General features: G+C 46.9%; 1 protein-coding gene across 5 annotated transcripts; it reads right to left on the reverse strand.

Moving 5' to 3' along the window:
- Positions 1-229: 229 nt before the first annotated feature.
- On the reverse strand, positions 230-10942 carry SLC45A1 (solute carrier family 45 member 1; the record flags this gene model as incomplete). 5 transcript variants are annotated; one of them, XM_083876684.1, is made up of 11 exons in its annotated part: positions 10923-10942; positions 9844-9920; positions 8815-8914; positions 7664-8070; positions 6515-6607; positions 5850-6074; positions 4099-4838; positions 2761-2917; positions 1449-1625; positions 586-791; positions 230-511 (listed from the first exon to the last, which is right to left on the reverse strand). In XM_083876684.1, exons 4-11 carry the CDS (start codon positions 8055-8057, stop codon positions 230-232), a joined length of 2274 nt encoding a protein of 757 aa, XP_083732810.1. In that variant the 5' UTR covers positions 8058-8070; positions 8815-8914; positions 9844-9920; positions 10923-10942. The 5 variants fall into 5 exon arrangements, with proteins under 5 accessions (XP_083732810.1, XP_083732809.1, XP_083732811.1 ...); XM_083876683.1 differs by having other exon boundaries at positions 8815-8944; positions 10923-10941; XM_083876685.1 differs by lacking the exon at positions 10923-10942 and adding an exon at positions 10035-10336 and having other exon boundaries at positions 8815-8944.
- Between the last annotated feature and the right edge of the window lie 6574 nt (positions 10943-17516).

The raw sequence follows: 17516 nt of genomic DNA on the forward strand, positions 1-17516 counted from the left end.
GACAGGGCTCTGCCAGCCCAGGGGGAGGACGAGCAGCAGTGCCAGGCGCCGCTGACTCACCCCTCGCCTTCCCACGGCCAGGGGAAAGCCCAGCAAAGCCGGCACAGACCTTTCCTTCCGTGTGCCAAGCGCAGCGCTGCCGTGCCGGGGGCGCGCAGCCCGTCCTGGGGCGATAGGGAGGCCGGGGGTGAGGAAATGAGGCAGCAGAGGCTGTGGCAGCTTCTCCCCTTTATTCGTTCCGCGCACGGGGCAGGAGCGGGCGCTGCTCCTCGGCGGGCGGCAGCTCCTCGGCCGGCAGCAGCTCGTAGGTGACGCACAGGGAGGAGAAGAGGCAGCCCAGGAAGGACACCAGGCTGGAGAAGTACATGGCACTGCTGGCGCTGCCCACGGCCGCCGTCAGCGGCCCCATGGCCACGGCCACCAGGATCTGCGCCAGGAAGTACTGGCAGCTCAGCAGGGAGATGTCAACGCCCATCCCGCGCCGTGTGCCCTCCGCCTGCGAGCCCACGAACTGCGGGGACACAGGCACAGAGTGAGGGAGGGGGTGTCCCGCGGCTCCTGTCCCCTCCCCGGCCCGGGGCTCACCTCTCGGCTCTGGTAGTAGTCGCAGAGCAGGGAGTAGGGCAGCGTGCAGAGCGTGGCGAACAGGATGCCGTAGGTAGCGCACAGGGACAGCAGCACGTAGACGTTCCTGGAGAGCGTGGCCAGGCCCGTGCCCAGCCCGAAGGCCAAATAGGCCACAAAGTACAGTGTCCGTGTGCTGAACCGCTCCTCCAGCTTCTCCAGCACGGCTGCAAGGAAATGGTACAGCTTTCGGGGTGAACTGCAGCCCTCCCCACTGCCCCGGTCAGAGGGGCCGAGGGGCACAGCTTTGGTGAGGCAGCCACATCCCACTACAGCTCTGAGGAGGTGGTGGCTTGCACTGAGTGCCAAGGACCCCTTCCAAATCCAAATCCGGCTGCCACAATGCAGCTTTGCTGCCCCATGTGCACAGAGGGCAGGGCAGGGCTGAAGCCTGGCAGTGCCCCTGTCCCAGAGGGGTCAATGGGAACTGGGGGGGTGGGCAGGCAGAGGTGTGACACACATGGCAAAGTGCTGGGGTGGCACTTGACACCTGAGTGCTCTGCCTGGGACACCCAGGGTGGTGCTGCACCAGAATTGTGCCTGTGGTGACTGCATACACCTCTGCATTCAATGTACACTGAAAATGCCACTTGTGAAAGGAACCACATCCTGAGAGAGATGTGTTTTCACTGGATTGCTGACCTCACCTAATGTCAGTGCAGGCCAAGCTAAGTAGCAGAGATGACAGGATAAAAACACTCTGCCAGGGCACTTGTGCCATGTGGTAGGCTGGGTGCAACATAAACCACCTTTGGTGTTGCAGAAACACCACCTTTAAGAAATGTATCCTTTCCCAAAGCAGTAAAGACAGCTGTAGCAAGTACCTGAATAGAAAGCAGCACTGAATGCATAGATGCACATCCCCCAGCAGCCCATGGTGACCCCAGTGTTGTACTTCTGATACTCATCTGAGTTGTGAGGTGCTTTTGGGTTCCCTTGGAACACTACTTCTCCCATGAAGTCAGTATAGAAGAGTAACATCCCCTCAAATGAAAGCCACCCTGAAAGAAGCGAGAAGTAAGCTATTAGGATTTCAGAATATGTTTCCCCTTGTAAGCTTACATGGATGTTATCAGGTATATTACAAATCACACCCTAGGACAGGTTGTGCAACCTGAGTGTTACATAATATCCAACCAACATTTATCTGAGACCGCTGCTCCCTGTGCATAATGCTGCAATGTTTGTTAAAGACATTCAGGCTTTTAAAGACCAAGATTTACCATTTGAATTCCTAAGTGGAAACCTCAAGGCTTGACTAAAGGCCACAAAATACTGGTTTAGCAAGACAGAAAAATAGATGACAGCAGTCTGAGCTGTCTTCAGGTTCTGACAGGTCACAGTGCTCAGTTTAACAGAGTGGCTCATCCCGTAGTAATTTCAGGTTGCTGTTATCCTCCCACGTAGGACTGGAAGGAGTCTTCTTATGTCATGGTTGCAGCCTCCAGAGTGCCTCTGACACAGTGAAAAACTCTGCTCACAAATTGGCACCAAGGCCATTGATGTAGACAATCCCTTAATTCCTTTCACAGCCAATGAGTATTAATTATCTGGTCCCTTCTTTCCAATTTTGTGTAAACTGGAATGACTGCAAGCCCTTCCTAAACACCAGTCACACACTGGTTAAGAGTAAAGGTAACAATATGTTGGTTACAGGCACTCCTGCAATGCCACATTCCAAACCTCCTCTTGGCCTGTTCTGGGACCCTTGTACATGAGCAGCCAAAGGGAGGAAAGTAAATGCTAGTCTCAGGGAATAAGCATGGAAATGCAACTAATCTCATCTTTCTGCTTGGTGTGAACATTCCCCATAAGATGTGCTGATTTAGGCTGTTGTTGTTCCCTTTCTAGGAACACAGGCTTTACTTTGTTGGGGTGTTTTGTGGGTTTTTTTTTGGTTTTGTTTTGTTTTGTTTTTTTTTTTTTTGGTTTTTGTTTTGTTTTGTTTTGTTTTGTTGGTTTTTTTTCCCTCTAAGTGTTCTAAGAAGGTACCTCACTGGTATCTATATGGAAGAAATCAAACTGTCACTGGTTGCCACTAGTTACCAGCCATTGCAGCAATAGATAAAACACTGAGAAAGGTTCACCCGAGGTAGAGTCCTTCCTGGTGGAGGCAGGAGGGGGCTTTGGCAGTACCTAGGAAGTGGTTGATGCAGAGGTTACGGAGAGCCTTGGGCATGTGGCAGATGGTGGAGCAAAGCAGCTTCACGGACAGGGGCTGCTCCGCGGTGTCGGCCGATGGCTCGTTCAGCTCGCTCTCGTACTTCACCCCGTTCAGCAGGATGTTAGCAACCTGCACCAGAACAACTGCCAGGTCAACAAGCACAGCAAGGGAAGCACAAACAATCCTTTAAGCAGATGGATGCAATATTGCACACCTATCTGATCATCTGAAAGTTAAACTCTGCTGCTGGAGTACGTTGACTTGGAGATTAAGTGGTGTATTGGACTGGAACAAGTGACAAATGGCTGCACTGCACTGTGGCTGTCAGTATGCTTGAAACAGTTCTCTTCCCTTCACTAGGGAACTTGGGAACAACATTCAGATGCAACAGGCACAATGGGAATGCATAAATTCCATTGCATTTATAGGAGCTGTGCCCACTTTCAGGTGAATGTGGATCCTGAAGTTTTAGAGACACTGAGGAAGAAGAGGATGAGTTTAATTGAAACACTTTATAATTGCTTGCTAACCTTGATGCTCTACCTCAGTGTGCCCAGTATGTAAAATCCTGGCCCTAACAAAGTCTGCTCTCACAAACTGGGTCAAAGTACAGCAACAACAAACAAAACAAACAAAAAAACACCACCCCCAAAAATTAAAATAAAATTAAAAATCCCCAAACCAAACAAACAAACAAAAAAAACAAAAACAAAAACAAAAACAAAAACAGAGGACCATTTACCTCATCCCAGATCATAAAAAAATGGGCCAGCATGCAGAGGTCTCAGACATTCCAAGTTACCACCAACAGTGGGAGGTGAGGTCAGAGTCTTATCCCTCAGTAAGGGAAAGTTCACCTCCCTGATGGAGCCAGATGTAATGACTGCCATAAGGAGAAGCTCATGGGAGAATCCTATCCCTGGCCCTATTTTGCAGGTCTTTCTGTGGAAAGGGAAGATACAGGCTCAATAAAAATGTGACCTTTTCTGCTCTCCTGTGGTAGTTCCCTTGGTAGTGAAGCAGGACTAAAAATACTGACCTAACTCTCACAACTGGCCCAGTTAAGAGGGGGACATTCCCATTCCTGCCATCTTAACAAAGGCAGCTGACAGACTGTCAGCCATAATTCACACTCTACCCACTACTTTACTGATAGTCATAGCAGGTGTGCTGTTCCCATCATGATTTTTATGAGGAAGCTGTCACAAGAGTCTTTAATGAATAATCTGTGCACCACACATTTAAAACTATATGGAGATATTAAAAACACTCATGTTTACACGGTCACATCACTGATTTCCTGCTCTTACCTGTTGGCTGAAGGTCACATTTCTTCTTCTGTTATTCTCTGGGCAGTGTCCTGTTACAGCATCTGGAATGGCCAAGGTCTGAGGTCTTTTCAAGATCCCCGATGACCGTGGCTTTATTGCATCCAGTGAGCCCACTCTCAGCACATCACTATCAGCCCCTGATGTTAAGCTGCTCTCCCCTTGCTCCAGAATTCCATTTGCTCCATGGTAAAAGCCATCAGGCACCCGAGGAAAGCTGACACTGACAGGCTGCCTGGACAAACTAGCTGGAAATGTCACGTAACTACTATGCCCGCCTGTAAAACAGTCTATAAGCACACTGTCAATATTTGAAGTCCCAAAGGATGATGCAAACTCATTAATTCCCGTCAAAGAATTGTCTCTGCTGATAAAACTCCCGTATTTTGGCGTGAGTGGGCTCATGGGGGAAACAGGACTCGTGAAACTTGCATGTAAGTTAGCTGAGTTATGAGAAGCAGAGTTTTCATTTACACTCTCCTCAAAGAAGAAAGGTGGAGAAGGAGGGAGAGGAAGACTTGGACTTTTCATCACCTTTTTCTTCCTGTTAGAGGACTTTAAGGGTCTCTCTGGAATGCTAACTAGAGTCAGCACAGTAGCAATAGTCAGTACAACTGAGGTGAAGACATAGATGACACGAAGTTGCCCTCCTACAGCTTTTCCAAAACTGGTTTTATCCCAGTGTATTCCTCCAACAACATAACCAAAGCCACCTCCAAGACCTGGTGGAAAAACAGAGCTAGGATTATCTTCCCTATCCAGTCCCACGAGTCAGCAGCAGCACAGCATCACTTGTCTAATGAATCATGAGTAGAATCTGACATTTCTGTTTTACCATTTGACCTCTTTTCACTTCAAATGCACTAATAAACAGCTGTGCCACAAGGACAGTCTGGATGTACCAACACGGTACAGAAAGAGGAAGAAAGTGCTGTGAAAGTGATGATACAAATAATTAAAATTTATAATTTTTCTTTGCCAAGAACAAAACACCTTACCTTTAGCTATTTCAGTCCGTAAACAGAAGTGTCCACCAGCCTTGTGACAAGGCTCTGCAATCATTCAGCTAAGACTGTTTTCCTGAAAGTGAAAATCCATTTTCCTCATATGAGGAATGCAGACCTAACTAAGACAGATCCAATCACTTCAGAAGTGCAGCAAGTTCATTGCCCAGCATTGTGTTGACAGTGCACAAAACTGCCACTGTGTTACTACCGACGAACAGGGGAGTTTTGAGAGCACCTCTCTCTCTCCATTCACATGGTGAAAGTCTAACAACACTCTCCTCTCTTACTCACAAACACATTCAAGAGTTTGGAATAGTCTCCTAGAACAGGGCAGCACAGCAATTGAAGATGACAGCAGTGAGGGATCAACAGCACCCAGTATGCACTTTCGCCTCCAACAGAGCAACTACAAGACACATATTCCACACCTGCAGGAAGCCAAACCTCCTCCCTAAAGGGATAATTTTGTTTCCATATATCTTACAAAATATGTGAGGGACCTTCAGGTGAACAACACAAAACTGTACCTTGTTTGAGTTGAGGTAGTTACAAAAGCCTTTTGCAATACACAGATTTTTAAGGTTTTTTATGGTTAATTAGTGATATCTATCAGTATTTGTTCATTATGCTTGTTCAGGAAAAGACCAGTGTTTACACCCTGCTCTCTCACAGCAGGACTTGTTTACTCAAGGTTTACACCTCCCAGGAAGCACCAGGAAGACGTACCTGCTAACAGAGCATGGATGTTGAGGCCCCTGTCCTGATCCACTGGGCTGCACACATCCATCATGTAGGCATGACTGGGATTGTCTGCTGAATCTGCACTGAAGTCCATGAGGACAACACCACAGACCGTAAGGATGATCCCCCATTTGTGGTTATTCTCAGTGTCAGACAAGGCACTCCCTATATCTTTGCCATTCAGCATGAGTGAGAGCCCAAGCAATGCTCCTGGGAACAAAACCAAAACAAAATCAGTCACTGTTGGTAAGCAAGACCTGCAGAGCTCCACACTCCAGAAGCATTATCCTACTGCACAGCCTTGCAGCAAGCACTATTGCTCTTGTCCATATCAATGCAGCCTGGGAAGTTAGTGTGGCTTATAGGATACACACAATCCTTTTCCACTACTCAAGCTTAACAAATGTGTAGAGTTTACTTTGGCCAAAAACATCCACATTCTTGACCCTCAAAACATCCTTTCAGGCTCTGAAAAGCTTTATGTGTGGATATCCAAAGCATCAGCTCAGTTGTCACTCACCATCTTCTTCAGACCACAACACCCAACACCTCAGGAGCATTTTGTTCACTTAGTGCCACAAGGGATGGCACAGAAGAGAGATGCACAACTCTTTTTTAAGTGTTATGCCCATCACTTCTAAAAGACACACCTACTGCTAAAACCAGAATGAAAGGTCTTCTCCTCCCAAATCTTGATGTGCATCTGTCACTCCAGGCTCCCAGCAAAGGCTGTAGTAAAAACCCTAGAAAAAAGGAATCACCAATGAACAGGATCTTCCTACAAGTCTGTCTCACAGAGGAGTTAAAACAGGTATGCCTTAAAAGGCAGTTAAGGCAGGACAGCAGAGTGCAGTGACATCCCCAGGCAGCACTGGTCACCCAGGGGCACACACTGCACACTGCCCAGGACAGGGACTGAGTAACATCCATGTGCTGCTGCTCACCGCAGGGCACTTCACTCTGCATCAGTAACACAGTTTGACACCAGGTGAGCAGTCAGAGTACAAGTTACACATTCTTAAGCATCTGCTCCTTACAAGCTATTCCATTTATCCCATATCAAATGTGAGATCCCCTGCAGGATCACCTTGGAAAACAGCAGGAAGCAAATATGCAAGTAGGAAAGGTGCCTGTATTAATCTGTGCCAGCGTGTTAGGAGGGGCCTGTCTCTTCTTCTGAAGCACATGTTGTGAGTACAAGAACAGGCAGAACAAAATTTTCCAAGTAGTATCCATAGTAATGGATACACTCCCAGCCCTGCCTCTGTGCTAAACAAGTAATTCAATGCCTTATCATCAGTGGCCAATGCTCTTTCATCATTGGAACACCTCCTTTGTTTCAGAAAGTTAAACAGGAGAAGGCAATCTCATTCTGCTTTTTTTCACACACCCTTGAAAACTGTCTCTGTGCTTTTTTTCATGAGGACATAAACTGATACACCAATCTTCTTATGCTTGTTTTTAAGTACAGGAACAGACCAACCAAAGCTTACCCTCACACCAGTTTTACGAGGTTGAGAAGCTATTAAAATAACAGACCTTTTGAGCACGTTGGTCTTATTTCAGGCAGGCACAGCAGGAATTATACTCCTATTTGTTTGTCCAAAAATCTGGTTAGTACTTCTTAACCTCGAGAGAATATATTCATGATAGTGCACAAAACTGTGCATGAGTTGACAGTGCACAAAACTGCCACTGTGTTATTACTCACATGGTAGCTGAGGTATTGCCAACAAAAAATAAAAAAAAACTTGTAGTGGAAAAAATAAGAGGGGAGAAACAGCACCAAGAAAAGTTACCTAATATAGGGCTGATGAACCACACCATTCCATACAGCTGGTCTGGGAGCCCCATCTGGAGCAGCACAGGGGTAACATAGGCTGTTTCCATGGCATAGCTGAATTCAAGCCCAAAGAGGATGCACCCATTGAAAAGGAGCTCCAAGAAGGACCTCTGAGGCTGCAGATCCCCAAAGTCCACCAGGTCGATGGGACACGGCGTGTTGGGCGGCGGCGGCGGCGAGGGCCGGATGTGTTTCCTCCTCTTTGGGTGCCTCTTGAAGTTGTTGGCCCGGTGACTGATGTGCCGTGTGGGCAGGCCAGAGTAGCCTGGGGACCTCCAGACCTCCTGGGAGGCCACACCTGACAGCAGAGCAGCATCGCTGACAGGGCTCGGTGCCGACGGTGGGATCATCACGGCTGCGGGTCTAGAAGACAAAGAGCTCAGGACAAAAGGGTTGAGGTAACAAAAACATTGCTTCATTTTTTTTTTTTTTACTGGAGTTCAAGTCATTTCTCAACGTTTCACATATGAAGTGTGCTAGTTACAACCTCTTCTTTCATCTCTTGATGGAAACCATTTGTGTTTTATGGGCATACCTCTGCAACTTTGCACAAATGAGACACCAGAGATACTGTCTGGGTTACCCAGGTACTTGCCTACCATCACAGGGGATTAAGATTGAAATATTTAAAACAATTAACAGACACAAATGTCATACTTCCCAGAAGTTCCCAATGGGCCAGCAAAGGGTTTACATTTATGAAGAATTCACTTGAGATAAACCCACTCAAGCTAAAAAAATAAATCACGATCTCACTCTATGTTTACAATAATGCAAAGCTGTGGCCTGGCAGCAAATTCCAGACCCCTGCTGCAACATGAAATCACTTTGGCAAAAAATCCTTTTGCTACTGATCCTACCACTCCTGCTGCCTGTGCTGATGCCAAGGCTTAATGCAACACCTTTTTCTCAATGACCAAGTTTGGTTTTATTCCTATTTCCATTCCTGAATTCAGCAGAGATATCTCCACTGCTAGGACAGGGTCTGATCCTGAGGAATTGAATCATGAGAAGAAGATACATATCCCACAAGTCACCCTCAGAACTGCTACTCTTCTTTCAGTGCTTAATGGTACCCAAGTGCTGAATAGGCTCCTTGGATCTTACCAGAATCACTCCTGTAGCCAAAATGTGCACAGTGTGGTTGGTAAAACAGCCAAATGGTTTCCAAAATAGCACATCAGATAGATGCCAACAGATCTGCTGCCTAAAGGAACCACATGTGATTTCTTGATTCCTTTTTCCAGAAATGAAAACAGCTCATGAGTACAGCCTGACCTTTTCTTTATGCCTCCTTGCCCACAGACCAAAGCTGCTGCTGGACGAGAACAGCTCCACATCACCCCATCCCTCTTCAGAAAACCCTCACAACTGCACACTAGTGTGTAAAACAAGTCTCTTACTTTTCTGATTACAGTTTCCCTGGGGGGGAAAAAAATCCCAGCTCTTCTACTCTTTGGCTGTACAGCACTCCCCTAAATCTCATGTTTTCTGCTTCTTTGTCTGGCTCATTTAATACACTGGTATTCCTTCCTGTAGCCCTCAGCCTACACAAAGCCACAATTTATTGCATATCCCCAACAATCACCAAAAGCAGAACTCCATAAGCCCACATTTACCACCACACTAACCCAAGCATTGTTAAGCATGGTGGATGATGCCTACACAGACCAATCCTTCCATGCAGGGATCCAGAGACACTGCACAACACAAAACTGACTGCCAAGCACCTCATGGGAGATTTCAGTTGGAATAAACTGAGTGCATTTGGGGGCCAAGGAGGATAAGGAAGGATGAGAGTAAAAAGACATCTATTGAAATATTTCTAACATTGTATCAAGGGTTTCCTCGAGACTGCTTCTCCTCAGACCACGGTGTACATCATGCAAGAGAGAAGAACAGCCAATTCATAATCCCAGCTGCACATCTGGACAACCCTCACCTCACCAGCACCAACAGCAAGCTGCATTTTGCTGGGAAAGCTCATTAGCCACAAAGTCCCATACAAGGAGCAGCAGAAAGAGAAGTGTACAGAGACTTCATGAAGATGCCTGCACTGGTGTTCCCCTTGACACCGTTTCTGCAAATTACTCAAAACTTCTTATGACCCATGTCTCTCACAAGCAGAGTACTTACTTTGCAGAGCAACTTTATCAGCCTCCAGGACAAAGTAATTTCCTCACAATGAGAATTTGTTAAAAATGAGGAGATACCTGAAAGAAGACAGAATGAAAACCCAATCAGATTCATGACAGTTGCTCTAACAACCCTTTCACAGAGCCATGACAATGAAGAGGAGCTAGCAGCCCCCTTCAGTACTATTATACCTTGCCATTTGCACAGAGGGTGTTATCTCCTTATCTTCATCTATCAGTTTCATTTCATACTACATCCTCCTTATCTTTCTGCTCTTTACTGTGTGAATGCAAAGCGATTGCATTCCAAGTCATAAGTGGCAACGTTTCAGTGATATAAGGAAAGAACCCCTTTGCATGGCTCAAAAATACACATGGTGATGTGCAATTACTTGAAATGAAAGGCTGTTATTGGCAGCATGTCACTGGTCCAGCAGATCAGTGTAAAACTATAAATTGAGTCTATATCCTTAATCCCCCATTTTCCTCAACTCACTGGCTGTTCACAGGAAGACATCTCAAACCTGCCCTGGGGTAAATCTACACGGTGACCACAACAGCGGCACGGCAGGAAACCTCTCCCTTAGTGTGGCTGCTGGCCCTTAGTGTCAACAGTTATTCGGGATTTATGGCACTTGACATCTGTTATACCAACAACTGCACATCACAATCTGCAAGGCAAATGTGTGTGTGCACAGGCAAAGGTGTGTGCACAGGCAAAGGTGTGTGCACAGGCACTGTGCTTGGCTCGCCCGCTCTCCCCGCTCCTCCCGGGCACCGCTAGGCCGAGAATAAGTCTTATTTACTTTTCTGGCAAAATCTGGTTCCAGTTTTTCTACCGAGGGCTCCAAAATCCCCCCAGTCATGGGCGCCGCGAAGGGGAAGGCCGGCCCTGACCCTGGTGCTGACCCAGCCCCCGCCTGCCCATCCTTTGTGCGGGGCCGGGCAGGAGCCGCTCCGGCAGCGCCCCCGCCCCAGGCCGGCCCCTCACGACCCCTCAGACCCCGGGCCTCGTCCCGCCCCGGCCACCGGCGCTCAGCGCCCCCCGCTCCCCCGGCCCGGCCGCTGCCGCCGCCTCACCTGCCCGGCCCGGCCCGGCCCGCAGTGCGCCGTGACGCCGCCGGCCCCGCCCCGCCCCGCCCGCCGCTCTCCGCCGGCAGCGACAGCGGCCGCCCCCGCCCGAGCCGAGCCGAGCCGAGCCGAGCCGAGCCGAGCCGAGCCGAGCCGAGCCGAGGGACAGCTCCGAGCCCGCCCGAGCCGAGCCGAGCCGAGCCGAGCCGAGCCGAGCCGAGCCGAGCCGAGCCGAGCCGAGCCGAGGGACAGCTCCGAGCCCGCCCGAGCCGAGCCGAGCCGAGCCGAGCCGAGCCGAGCCGAGCCGAGCCGAGCCGAGCCGAGCCGAGCCGAGGGACAGCTCCGAGCCCGCCCGAGCCGAGCCGAGCCCAGCCGAGCCCAGCCGAGCCCAGCCGAGCCAAACCGCGGGACAGCCCCGGGCCCCGCACCGCCCCCCGGAGCGCCCCCGGGCTCCGCTCCCCCCCGGGCACGGCCGTACCCCCCGGTCCCGGTGCCGCACCGCTCGCTCTCTGTACCGCCCCCGCCCCGGCAGACGCGGCTCCTTCCCAAATTGGCACCGATGAGGCGCATCGTGATAGTAAGATATTTTTTTTAGCTTAGGGTGCTGAGATATTTTTTGATAGGCCTGTAGAGCAGATGACACAGAACATGCTGCACTTCTCTGTTTAACAGTTTTCCCCTTCCTAGGCTAAAGAAATTTTATTTCTTTATTTTGGGCTTGTGTGTTCAAATTTCCTCATGGTTTGCAAAGGAAGGTACAATTAGGTAGTGCAGGCTGCTCTGCTTTTTAAATAAAACTTAAAATTCAGAGCTTTAATCATTAAGCATTCTTAATTTTACCTTCAGAGGTAACTGCAAGAATCCCTAGTATATATATTAGTATTTAGGTCTTGTAGAATTTATTCTGTCAGGAAGATGCACATAAATCACTAGTCATAGCAGGAATAAACGGAATTGTGCCATTTGTCTGTAGAAAACCAGCTGTAATTCATGCGATAGAGGGTGCAATCACATTTGGAAAAGACCAAATGTCTGAGGCAAGGAGGGTTCAGCTAAGGGACAAGCTTAAAGCCTGACAAGAAATTGTGAGAAATTGGGATAATCTTGCAGCACACAAGGACAGGCACAAGAGATCACTGCGCATTTTTATTGCCACAGATTTCCTGCCACCTGATCTGTGTTGTTCAACTTTTTTATGTCAGTCTGGCCATGATATTGGTCAAGTCTTTTTCATCAGTGTTTGTGTGTTAAGACAGCATTGTAAGAGACCTGTGTACAACACTTGGGTTATTGACTCACAGCATGACATTCACAGGGCAGAAAGGGGTTTGTACTTGTCTAAATTAAAAGTGAGAGTGTGTTCCTCACCTATCCTCAAATGTTCTGCCTCAAAACCCACAAGCCAAACAGCATGTCTGTCACCCCTGACTTTCTTGCTTTCAAGTGTTTGAACCTCTGCAGCACCATTCTCACGCTGCTTCATGTAAACAATGTGTATTCTTAGAATTTATCAGTATGTTTTACATAGTTGTTCTCTGAGAGAGAATTTGACTGATGGTCATAGTGACCAATGGAGTCAGGAGGTTGTGACCTCCTTGGGCCAATCTGGGCCCTCTGTACAAAGTGTATATAAGTAGAATTGGAGTCAGATAATAAAGAACCTTCCATGTTTGACCCTGCTGCTGCCTGCTGTCCTCTGTGAGGGTCCACACCACGTCGCAACTTGTTACCCCTCTAAAGGCAAGAGTAACAGGTCTGCAGTCCCAGCAAAACCCTTCCCTTCACTGCTTTCTAAGACAGGGCTCTCTGTAAGGACCTTGTTCCCGAGATGACCCTCAGGTATGTGCCTGATTGTGGCAGATTAAGTGAAACTGAGCAAGAAGCTTGTCACGCCCTGGCCTTGTTGCACTGTTGTTGTCAGCAATTTGATACAGTGCACCTTTCCACCTCCTTCTCCCCTGTCAAAATGCTCGTGCAAGATAAGCTAAATAGAGATGAGAGAGGGAATCCAATGTAATAGATGTCATATTTGAGTAATGCAATAATCTGAAAAACAGACTTATTTGCCCCAAAGAACATGTGTTCCATGCCAGACACCACTGCAGGCTTCTACTGAGAATGCTCCAGGTTCCCCATTTGACATACATTCTACCCCCAGTCCTCCTGGCAGATTTGAAGCTGTTTTGGTGCTGAGATGTCCCTCACCTGTCTGTGCTCAGCTTTTCCTTTTGCCTCCCCAGATATGAAGCTTTGGAGTCTCCACCAACCCAGCCTTGCCACATGCCACTTCTCAGTGCTGATCCACATGGCTGTGGCCACAACAGGATGCTGTGTCTGCACCCAGGTCTCATCCACAATATCCACAATATTCACTGCTCCACTTGCTGCCTATTGAGAGAACAAACTGGTTTTAGAAGCCACATTCATAACGAACCGATTAAAATCACTGCAGTTGCTTTGGAAGAAAATAATCACATTCTCATTCAAAACCACAAGTTGACAGCATCCCTTTTTATTTACCTACCCCCAGTGTCACAGCCACTGGAAAGATCCTTCATGCTCTGAGCAGAAAAGGCGAAAAACAAAAAGAATAAATAAAAAAAGAAGATTTGAAACCCTGAGGATGAAGGACAGGAACAGAAGCAGGTCCAGCCAGGTGGCACAGCTGGTAAGAGAACATGAGCAGGCAGGTCTGCTGCCAGAACGATCAGACAGGTGGGGCAAGAGACAGCAGTGCTGGGAGGAGCCATTGCCATCAGAAATACTTGTAGGAACACCAGCTACTTCTCACCCAGCTTCTGGTGCTCAGGGACAGCTACATGGGCTGGGACTGTGGCTGTCACACACCCACAGTTGTTAACTGCCTGCTTGGCTTTGCCACCCCTGCAGTGACCACAACTGAATGGTCAGATTACAGAGAATACAGCACAACAACTCCTGCTCCCACCAGCCTCAGTCCAACAACCATCCATGTGCCAGAGCTCTGCAAACACTGGGAAAATAAAAACCATACTTAAAAGTCCCATTCCTTGTCATCAAGGATGACTTTTTGTTCCACCTGGGTTATATCATTAATGCTGGCAGGCAGTCATGGCCATTTTATACAATGATTTTTCCTTGTAAGTGTATTTGAGACATTAAACTCATGTTTATTCCGTGGTCAATTAAATAAAATTGTCTGCTCAAAACTTACTTAAAGATTAACTCTTACACCATTTAGCACAGTTTGTCCACTTGGGGACAGTGGGACAAGTAACTCTAGTCCTTCCCAGGGTAACAACAAAGGAGAGAACAAAAGCCATTCCTGCTGTGCATTCATTTATTAGCATCCTTTGGGCTTTAGACAAAACAGAAACCACAAATCTCCTCTCCTCTGTGAGCTTGCACATAAATTGCTGTTGAAGTGTAAAGTTACTCTTTTACTTTGTACTAATTTAACCCAACACTGTTCAAAAGAGCAGGGTTTGGTGGTGAATACCTACTGCCATGAATCTGCACTGTTCCCTCCTAACTTCTCTGGGTGCAAGATGCATTCACTAAACACTTTTGTTAAGTCCTTCCACAAAGCAGCTTCTGACAGCAGATTCATCTCTGCTCATTTTCAGCTTGATGTTAGGCTTTCTGTTTCATTTGTCATCAGGCCTCATTATTTGTTTTGCTCAGATCAGACCATTCCTCCATTTCTTGGAAACCTCTTTTACTATCCCCATAATCCTTTCCTCTGAAGCAGACATTAGCTCCAGTCGAGTGAAACTCTGTGCAAGAACCAATAGAGAGTATGTTGTTCTCCCTGTTGAAGAACAGGGTTTCAGTTCTGTGGTGTTGGGTGTTTCTTTTTCTCCTTTTGTCTTTAAATTAATTTAAAACATCTTTCAGTTTTGTTCAGTGGATCCACAGTGTTGTTCTGTGATCCATCTGGAACTGGCAGCTTCTTTTCCAAACATGACTTGATGTTTTGAGGGGGAGAGATACAAAGTCCATAGCAAACAGACTTGCCATGGAAGTTGTTTGGTGCTTGGGGGCTGCTGCTTCAGAACACCCAAAGGCCACATGAATGCTGGAACAAAGCATTAAAACTTATTTAAAATTAGTTCAGCTAATGACAAAAATTGCTAGAGTTAGGATCATGGAATATCTGAAGCTGGAACTGACCCATAATGATCAAGTCCAAGTTCCTGCTCATCACAGGTCCACCTAAAACTAAACCTTATAACAAGACATTCCTTGAGCTCTGACAGGTGCCATGGTGACTTTCCTGGGGAGCCTGTTCTGGTGGCTGACCATCCTCTCAGTGAAGAACCTCCTCCTAATGTCCAATCTGAGCTTCCCCTGGCTCAGCTTCATTCCATGACCTCGTGTCCTATTGTTGGTTACCACTGGAGTTACATAGATGAATACAGGTGTTCATCATACAGGCTGACATTCCTCTAATTCCCAGTTGTACCTACCCCTTCCACAGTCCACTTTTCCAGATCATTTCTAGAGCCAGTCCCAGCTTGCCTTCTTCCCTTGAACTCTCCCTGTACATCTATTCCAGGCAGATGAAAACTTTTGTTAAATCCAAATGAAATGTGCTTTCCACAATATTTATGCTATACCAATTGAAGAAAAAAAAGTATATTTCTGTAAATGCCCAGTCGTGCCAATAAGGTCTATAGCCTGTAGTATTGAACACAGTGCATATACCGAGTAGGACAGAAAAATAGCAGCAAGTTCAAACAAGGTGAGGAGCATCTCAATTAAATGTTCTTAATGCTTATATGGTAAGATGAGCTTACCACGTAAATTACACCGCCCCAGCATCCCTTACCTGCCAACTGAGTAGGTGTAAAGAAGTTGGTGGGCAGTTAATACAATGTAAGAACATAAAGAAACCTTGGATGTGCCAGTCTGCACACCACCTCCATATCTGGCCCTCAGCACATTGTCATATGACTTTAATAGCCCAGATAAATCAGTTCCTGAACCGAACTCCTACACTGGCTATATTAATGGATGCAATTAAGCATTTAAAAAGACACCCGAATTTTTACTAAGAAAAAGGTACACAACCAAAAAGCCCATACCTAAGGCACCACCAGAAATAAGAACCAGCATTTTACTGCAGAATGAAAGGCAATGCTAACAGCACTCATCTATTAGCATTAAAATTGAGTTGTTAATTCATTGAGAGAATAAATTCAACATAGAAAATTACTGTAGAATATACGAACATCAGTCTTTAGTATTCAGGAAAATTTCATCAATGTCACACTTCACCTAAACCATTCAAGTGTTGTGCACTGACAGCCAAACAATTTTTCTTCCAGTGGTTTGTACTTGATTTGACTCATGTTTCAGGTCAAACATTTCCACAGCAGCAGCACATATATATTCACTCCTTTGCTGCCCGGAGCTTTCTGCAGACTGCTCAACAAACACTTCTATTTACTTCAATAGAACAAACTAGTGCTGCCCTCAGAATAATATGAGGACGTTCATCCAGCTCCTGCCCTCACCAACCACCCCTTCAATAGCTGGTGTTTCACTGGCAATGAAAACCCAACACTGTTCAGAGAATTAGTCACTAGAGGGCACTTAGAGAATCCAGAAGACTGAGAATGTGCTTGGGATCAGAAGGCCATGAGAGTTTAAACAGTCCCAATGATGAGATTTGCATTAACTTCCTAAGCAAACTCCTCCGACCAATACTTTAAGATACAAAACCAGGAAAATATATTTGATTATGACCTTTATCATATTTTGCCTTTCCATCAACTGAATGAAAGAAGTCTGGGGAAAAACTCTCCTCCGAGGCAACACACAGACTAAACTACATTGGCCATGCACTTCTAGACAAATGTTGAACAAAAGTGTTAATTGCCGGCATGTAAGATACAAATCCTGTGAGGCTGTTTCTGCTGGGTGCAGCTTCAGGGAAAGAGGTGCAGGAACACACAAACCAGTGTGGCAAACTCACTGAAATACAGCATTTCCTTTCACTGCAGTGCCTCAAATTGACTATGCATTTCACAAGAGACAAGGATGTGATTATGCCCCAGAGGCCCTGCAGATTTTATTCTGTATTCTCAAACCACTGAAAGGTGACAAGTGTGATGTCAGGAGAGCAGGAGCAAAAGTCCTGGGCAGTGGAACTTGCAGTCACCCAGAGCAGGCCCAAGCTGTATATATTTGACCTCTAAACTTAATTCTCATTTAAAGATAGAGCACAAATAAAGACTACTCTCATCCCTGCTGTGTTACCTGAACAGCTCAATTCTTTGCTTCTTGCACCAATTGTAAGCTGCAGCTCTCAGCCCAGTACCTCCTGTCTTTTGTAAGATTAAAATTTTCTTGGCTACCAAGAGCCTTTTTTCTGTACACTTGTGATCTTCTGCTAGAGAAAAAAGCAGAATTTATGATCAGCGAGTTCTGCAAAACCTCAGATCATTGCTTTTGTGCAGGGCAGCACAAGGAAGTGTTGGCCACTGCTGTGCCAAGGGCTGACAGGAAGAAGTGGTGAGATGAGGTGAGCACAGGTCACAGCACCTGGCCATGAGTGAGGGTGGTGAACAGTGACCCTGACAGGTCTGTCACACACTATCAAAGCATTGCTGCACTGGG

Source organism: Zosterops lateralis (genome assembly GCF_965231275.1).
Source record: "Zosterops lateralis genome assembly, chromosome: 22".
NCBI lineage: Eukaryota > Metazoa > Chordata > Aves > Passeriformes > Zosteropidae > Zosterops > Zosterops lateralis.